Below are 8,118 nucleotides of genomic sequence, written 5' to 3' on the forward strand. Positions count from 1 at the left end.
TGAGTGAGTTACATATGCGGCTTCACTAACCCGTATATATCATTTCAACTCATGCACTAATTACTTACACATTATGCATCAAAACTTGTACCAAATCATTTTTGTATGCTATTTAATTAGTTTTTAAATTAATTTGTATATTTTTAATATTATCCAAATTAATTTTGTATAATTTTTATTAGTTTGTGTTTATTTTAAAATAAAAATTAAGTGAGTTGAGTGGGTTGAGAAAGATAGGATTTCCATGTATGGTGGGTTGAGAAAGATGGAAGAGAGAGTAAAGAGAAATGCTGATGTGACAGTGGGTTGAATGAGTTGGGAGGGAAGGACTCCCTCCACCTTAAGAGTGTATGTAGCGAATCAAATGATGTGTTCAAATTTTGAGGGGATCAAAATTTTTTATTAGAACTATTTTAATGGTGATATAGTTTGAAATTTCTGACACATTTCCGAGGAAGTTTATTTAAAAAAAACAATATTGATTATTTTGGTCGGAAAAATGTCGAAATGTTTCGACAAATTTCTAAGGCTTTTTTCCCTAGTATTTTATCCTTATTGTGTCGCTAAATTGGGGGTTTCCTTCAAGTTTGAATTTTGTTGGAAAATAGTTGGAATTTAAACAAAATAAGTTTTCCCTCAAAAATTTTATTCAAAAGGGATACAATTTATAGTACTTAATTATAAGCGACAAACTCGAGTTGATGCATATCGTTTAAAATTTTAAAGATATTAATAACATTATTACAGTGTTCACCTTCATGGTACATTTAGTTTTAGTTAATCTTTTGATGTATTCATGTCGAATAAATGAAGTGTTTTGTAGGAACATGTTTTATTGAGCAACACAGAATGATATAGTAAGAAGAACATAACTCACTAAAGGGATACAAAACAATATTAACATCCAACCTATTACGTAACTCTTGAGCATGGGAGATGCTAAAAGACCATTGAACTTGATATTATTTCAGTTCTCGTCTTTTAAAGCAGTTAATGTAATTGGAACTCCACTTTTCAATCTAGGGATGTGAGATTTCTTTTCTAGGCTAAGATCTTGATCGTTGACAGTCCACCTGTATGTGTAGGTATAAGGAGAAAGATGTTGAGAAAAAAAAAATATAATAGAAAAAGATAGATTGTGGCAATTAAAAAATCAACTCACATGTATCCGCATGTTAGCCTATGCAAGAATACCAACATTGTCACCTTTGCCATATTGATTCCTAAGCATGTCCTAGGCCCGGATCCAAAAGGTATATAACAGTATGGCTTTTGTATTTCCTGGAGACATGAATAGCCTTGTCAAATTTTATTAATTCTAGCATGACCAGTTCTATATGATTTGATTGAAAAAATGGAAATAGATGGTTATCCCGATACATCAAATCTAGATGGATTAAACTGCAAAGGATCCTTGTATAATGTTGGATCATAATGTATGTGAGTAGCATCTATATCAACATGCCATCCTTTCTTTATCTCAAAATCTGTAGTTCAAGAATCAAGATAAAGAAAAACAATGAGTCACGAAAAAGTAAATTTACAAAAGGTGCTCTAATGATAAAGCGATATAGTCTACATTTCAAGGCGGCCCATATGACTCATCTTTAGTGAGGGCATAACAAACAATATATGTATTTGGAAGCGATATTTTTTATTGGTCATAGTATGTATACTTAGAAAACCATTTTACACTATTTTTCCTAAAAAAGTGGTCTTCTTACATTTCTGATTTCTCCCATAGATCAGGTGGCTTCCATAGTAAATGAAAGATGGTGTTAGACTACAAAATCTATAAATTATATATGTGATGGAGAGAATCTTGTAACCATGACACATTTTCTAGTTGCTTCCTTGAACATAATTTTTTTTAAGTAAAAATAACTACTTAAATTAGTTCCAATAATAAAGAAATGATCTTTACAATATAACTATAGATTATGATGAAATCAACTATGGCAAAACTGTCAAATACATATGTAATTAATTCTAAGCTTTATGTTACTCCTACTAAGAAAATATTAACTACATTACGACTGGACTAAATGGGATGAAAGTTTTTCATATGATCACTAAATCAAAATTCCAGTCAAATCATATGTGTGGCACATCTTCTAATTCTTAAAGAGGGTTATCGAAAATATTCAAAATATAACTAGGAAGACATTTGAATTTCTAAAGATGTAATATTGATTTGCAAGTTTAGTGTGTCCCATTTGATATCTTTAATATCAAAGAACTAATAGACTACACTCAACATCGTTCACATAAAGTTGCAAATCTTTCTCTTAAACTGTTGGAACTTGATAATTTCTATAAGAATATTGGCATATATTCCACTTCTGATAGACCCAAAAGTTCTTTGACAAACTATTCCTTGGTATTGTGAGTTGTTTTGATTTTGTAATGTCATGGTATAAGTGTGGTTACTTCTCTAACTATCTTGTCTAATTATCGTATTTACCCTTGATTCCTTCAAAATAAACAAATTTTAGGTTTTCATTTTGCATGATGTTATGGAATATGGATGTTTATGTGGATTTGTGGAAAACAAGTTCTTGATAGGACCCTGAATGCAGCTATTAGAAATTTGTTGGGAAAGACATAGATCACCGTGAAATTGAGAAAATGACAATTGATGTGGTATGGATATGTCCAAAGGAGCCTACCATCAATGACAATAAGGAGTGTTGAATCAATGATGATTGATAGTAAAAGGATGAGAAGATGTTTTAAAGGGAAGTGAGAGGATATTGTGAGCTTAGACATGGAGGAACTTCTTATTAGGACATCACTTTAGATAGTAGGGTATGGAGGTTAAACATTTGAGTTAATGAGTAGTCTAGAGCTTTTATATGTTGCGTCTTCTGATCAATTATGTTGATACTTTTCATGCTTAGAGCATGTCCAACCCATCCCCAAATGTTATTTTTTCCTTTATTTTCCCCCTCATTCTTCTCCAACCCTACTCATTTTCACCCATTTTTTGAGATATGAGTAGTATTACACCATATATGGAGTAATACTATTCATTTCTCCAAATATGGGGATGAAGTTTCAGTTGTCGGTTTTAGTCCCTCATTTTATTTTTGTATTTTTACTGCTCTCGTTGACTTTCTCCCTTTTTGTTAAATTTTGTCTCACTTGCAAGTTCCATGACCCATATGATTATATTGAGATTTATCAATTTTTAAGATTACTACTCACTTTGACTTACTCTCTTCTTGTATTTTTGTATTGCGGGTTATTTGTTTGCATATGTCATAGGTCATACCTATGTGACACAGTCACTGCCCCTACAAAGACATGATTGTCGACATATATCTATCCTACCTCAATATAATCAGATTCTCGGGGTCTGCTTTTGTTTGTTTGTTTTTTTTTTTTTCTGTTGTTGTTGGTGGTGGTGACGATGGCGATGGCAGTGGCGGAGGGGGCGGCAGCGGGGGTGGTAGTGGTACTGTTACGAAATGGTAATTACTAAGTGCAACCATAATACATAGTTTAATGGAATAATTGAATAAGGTGTAATATATAGTTAGCATTCAATGGATTAAACCTCATCATAGTTGGATGTCACATTGACATTCATTGTATATGGAGGTAAATGACCATTTAATTGTTGAACGGAAAAATGCAAATTTTTAAATATGTTCTATTGATTTTTTTTTTTTTTTTTTTTGTAGAAATCAATGCATTGTAGAGAAAAAACAGTAAACTTGTATGAAATGTGAGATTTGTCAATCTATCAAACTTTATAGAGTTTAATGTATTATGGATGCCTTTATATTTGTATTGCCGCAGAAGGGTCAAGAGTTCATCAAGAAATATTATGTCCGAGATATTTCTTTCTGTTATCAAGAAATCAAAAAAGTACTTACCCTGAATTTTGCAGTCATCAATCACAACACGAGGGAACCATAGCAACACATTTGCCATTCTCAGGGTTTCTTTGACAACCTAAAATGTCCCAAGATTATAGACCAACTCAAACGAGTTATCAATCTTGGATAAGTATAAAATCAAAAATCAAAACAAACAAGCTTGTAGTATTGTGTTTCTGACCTTTGAACCATAAGACATCTTGTTCAGATCCTCGAGACAAAGTAAAGCCCCTCCTGATTTATTTCTTTGTATCAACAACTGTTCTTCCTGTTATTTCACTTTAATGTCGTCACTTTGTGTATCAGATGTTATAAAGTTTGATGACATAATTTGGTCATGGTTACTCACTCTTAACTTGTTTTGGACTTCTTTGTTCTCATCTAAGAACTTTACACTCCACATCATTGCAGCTGCGGTGGTAGTCTGCCCAGCTAATATCAACGTTAGCATGTTGTCCATAAGTTCTGAATCATCAAGCTTCTCATCAGCTGGAAATGAGTCTCTCTGTAACATTGACTGCAAGAAGTCTTCATAAGGTTCTTTGCTACTACGTCTACTAGCAATCATTTCTTTGAAAAGGTTCATAAGTCTTTCACGTGCCTACATCAACATATTATTTCTCACTTAGTTACAACATCTCAATAGAAATATGAAACGACATGCTCTACCTTCATGCCTTTGTAGTATCTAGTGCCAGGAATCATGATTGGAATTGAGAGCATCGCGTTTGAAATAGTTGTACAATCTTGTTCTATATTTTTCAACAAGGATTCGTCCGTGATGCTCATGAGCATGTCACACATTGCATCAAATGCTATCTGAATTGGATAAGATCTTGATGAAAATATTGAAAAGTACTTTAGTTGATTAGTAAAACCAAGTCTCCTCATCGATTATACCTTCATGCTGAAGTCAAGAGCCACAAAACTCTTACCATCTTCAGCCAACTTCTTGAATCTTAAGGAGAGCAACTTATCAAACTTCTGAACAAACTGGGATAAAGATTCCATGGAGAAAGGACCAGAAAGAAGGCGTCTGATTCGTTTATGACTCTCAACTGGTACACAAAGCAAGCTTTTCTTCCCAACAGCATCTGCCATTGATTTCACCAAACACTTGTTGAACAGCTTAAATTCATTTGTCAAAATTGTTTTTGCACCCACTACACTTGGGACAAATACATGAACTTTGCCAAACAGTCGCGTTTTGAACCAGTTTCCATGCCTATGTACGTACATAATTAATTAATTTCGTCACTTAATTAGGTAAAGAAAGTCAACTAAAATCAGGAAATATATGCATCTTGTTTGACATGTTGTTGAATGAGGAATTTATTTATTAAATTTACCAACTAACAAACTTGTTAACCTATATTTATCATTCATAAATTAAATCCTTTTAAATATCATCTAGATCATGCATGATGCAACTACATATATCATATGAGGAATTTAAATCAATACAATGGTTCCCAGGTCATGCATGTCATGCTATGGTTTTCTAAGTGGGCCATTTTATTTGTTTTGTGCAGAAATTAACAATAGCATGAAAACAGATACATATATGAGAAAGAGATTACCATAGTCTCCGAATACGAACAAATTCATAGCAACCTTTGCTACTATTAGCAGCTGAAAGAAGGGATAATGTTTCGCCAATGAGAGGAAGACCAAGTCTTCCAGGTATCGTGTCCACTGATTTCCTCTTTTTATTGGTAAGGAAACTTAAGACAACACATGAAAGAAGTACAGCTAAAACTATGTCATAGTTGTTCTTCAAAAGCAATTGAAGTTCCACCATTTTCCAAAAATCGTCTTCGTACTTCAGAATAAAACAATGTTACCCATATTTAGAAATATTATCAACATTAGTCTTATATATATAGATTAAGTAACTAATCTTGATGTCCTAGTTTCTGGTATTGTGTCGTTGATTTTATCTATGTAGTACTATATTTAATTCATTAATAATTGGTTAATATAAAGAATCTTAAATTTGGAAAAGAGAACGTTACAAGACAACAAATAGTGATTGCTTTTTCAGTAAACTGTCTGATTATTGATAAAACATTTATGATTAATACATATTCTTAACTGACCTAAACAAACTCATAGTTTTGACACTAAATCTAGATCTTGTCAAACTAAATGGCCTTGAACAAATTTTGTAAAACTGATCAGAGATTGATAGCAGGAATTGTGGCCCATTTGAGTGGTTATCAATAAAGTATTTTCTCAAAAGGTAACTTTACAAATGTATGGGTGTAGAGCCGCATAGTAGCTGCATGCCAAAGAAACATAGATCAATTTGCATAAGATTATTAGTCAATGGATCTTTATCTTTGATGCAAGATATAAGCAAAATAATTGGTTACTATTTTGTTTTTATACACATAACGTTTCTATAAAATTGACATCCGAATATAATTGGTTCAACTAGTAAACATTTTGGTCATCTTTATATCATTATAGCATTTTATTGTTGATCATAATAGAGTAAATTACACGAATGGTCCCTATGGTTTACAGTAATTTGCACGTTTAGTTCCTAACTTACTTTTTTAACTCGGAAGGTCCTTATTGTTTGTTTTTGTTACGTGTTTGGTCCCTGTCATACCTAAAAAAATTATTTTGCCCTTGATTTTTTAATTTATTTAAATAAACACACCCCCAACCACACCCCATCACCTTACCATACCTACCCTACTATTTTTCCTTATTTAAATAATAGTCTTTCAAGGTAAGACATGGACCACACACGTAACAAAAACAAACATTAGGGACCAAGCGCGTAACAAAAACAAACAATAGGGACTTTCCGAGTTAAAAAATAAGTTAGGGACCAAGCGTGCAAATTACACAAACCATAAGGACCATTTGTTTAATTTACTCATCATAATATATATATATATATATATATATATATATATATATAATACAAAATTGACAAACAAAAAACTTTGTTTAGGAATCCTATGCCTAGAAAAATAAGTTTAGTGATCATAAAAAAAATATTGGTTGATCATTAATTCAACTTTAACTCGATTATTTAATTAATGCCTTTAAAAGCACGCTAATGTATTATAAGTAGGGATGAGCTTTGGAACCGGACCGGTTCGGAACCGAAACCGGTTTTCGTATATTATAAGAACCGGGAACCGGACCGCCGGTTCCGGTTCCGGTCCCGAATTTTCGGTTATTTTTCAAAGTAGAACCGGTTGAAATACTATAGATTATATGTTATCTTCTGGAATTTGTAAATGATTCAATATTTAACCAAATTATGACTTTTTACATTCTAAATTGAAGTACAAACACTAAATTACATGATGAAAAAAGAATCAAGTAATTCCGACTTCATATGAGTGAGTTATGCGCATTTTAAAAGCGGGGACAGATTCCAAAAAAATAAAAAATGCTGAAACAGAAAAAACGCAACATTGATATGTTGTCTTCCGGGGTCTATAACTGATTCAATATCTAACCAAAATATGTGTTTTTATAGTCTAAAATTAACTACAAACATCAAATTACATGCTGGAAAAAAATTAAGTAATTATGACGTCATATGAATGAGTTATACACATTTAAAAAATGGGACATATTCAAAAAAATAAAAAAATAATGCTGAAATAAAAAAACGCAACATCGATATGCTTTCTTTCGGGGCATGTGTCTGATTCAATATCTAACCAAAACATATGTTTGTACCGTAAAAAATGAATTACAAACTCCAAATTACATGTTGGAAAAAAAATCAAATAATTTCGACTTCATATGAGCGAGTTATGTGCATTTTAAAAAATGAAAAAAAAAATGTCAAACCGGTTCCGGTTCTTAGAACCGGGACCGGTTTTCATAAAAATGGAGAACCGATAACCGGACCTATTACCAATTCTGGTTCCGGTTCCGGCGGTTCTAATGCTCATCCCTAATTATAAGTAGGGTTATAAACGAATCAAATGAACACGAACAAGGGTTTGTTCATTTTCGTTCGTTTAAGTTAGTTGAACAAACAAATGAACACGAATGGATAAACGAACAAGATTTTCTTTTTCGTGTTTGTTCGTTTAACAAATTATTTTGTTCATGTTCGTTCGTTTATATTCATGAACATACTAAACGAACATAAGCAGACAAATAGAAACAAACACAGTTGAACATATATTAACATAAACAAACATATAATATGGTAATATAATAAAAAAATTGAACAAAGATGAATATAAATAAA

General features: G+C 32.0%; 1 protein-coding gene across 1 annotated transcript; it reads right to left on the bottom strand.

The window, feature by feature from the left end:
- Window positions 1-835: 835 nt before the first annotated feature.
- LOC145095388 (abscisic acid 8'-hydroxylase 3-like) lies at window positions 836-5,685 on the bottom strand. The gene is made up of 9 exons (XM_079033278.1): window positions 5,465-5,685; window positions 4,785-5,109; window positions 4,554-4,703; window positions 4,234-4,485; window positions 4,066-4,152; window positions 3,882-3,960; window positions 1,381-1,487; window positions 1,163-1,281; window positions 836-1,073 (listed from the first exon to the last, which is right to left on the bottom strand). The coding sequence occupies exons 1-9, from the start codon at window positions 5,683-5,685 to the stop codon at window positions 968-970; spliced, it is 1,446 nt and encodes a 481-aa protein (XP_078889404.1). The 3' UTR covers window positions 836-967.
- Between the last annotated feature and the right edge of the window lie 2,433 nt (window positions 5,686-8,118).

The sequence above is a fragment of the Lactuca serriola genome, chromosome 3 (assembly GCF_051521515.1).
Source record: "Lactuca serriola cultivar US96UC23 chromosome 3, Lser_US96UC23_V15, whole genome shotgun sequence".
In the NCBI taxonomy this organism is placed as follows: Eukaryota; Viridiplantae; Streptophyta; class Magnoliopsida; order Asterales; family Asteraceae; genus Lactuca; species Lactuca serriola.

What these genes read in the sequence shown, in the direction of transcription:
- LOC145095388 (XM_079033278.1), bottom strand. Translation starts at nt 5,685, where the DNA reads ATGGTGGAACTTCAATTGCTTTTGAAGAACAACTATGACATAGTTTTA. An exon ending in GATACTACAAAGGCATGAAG is followed by an intron (nt 4,486 to 4,553) that starts GTAGAGCATGTC and finishes ATGTTGATGTAG; the next exon opens with GCACGTGAAAGACTTATGAA. An exon ending in TGATGACTGCAAAATTCAGG is followed by an intron (nt 1,488 to 3,881) that starts GTAAGTACTTTT and finishes CTTGAACTACAG; the next exon opens with ATTTTGAGATAAAGAAAGGA.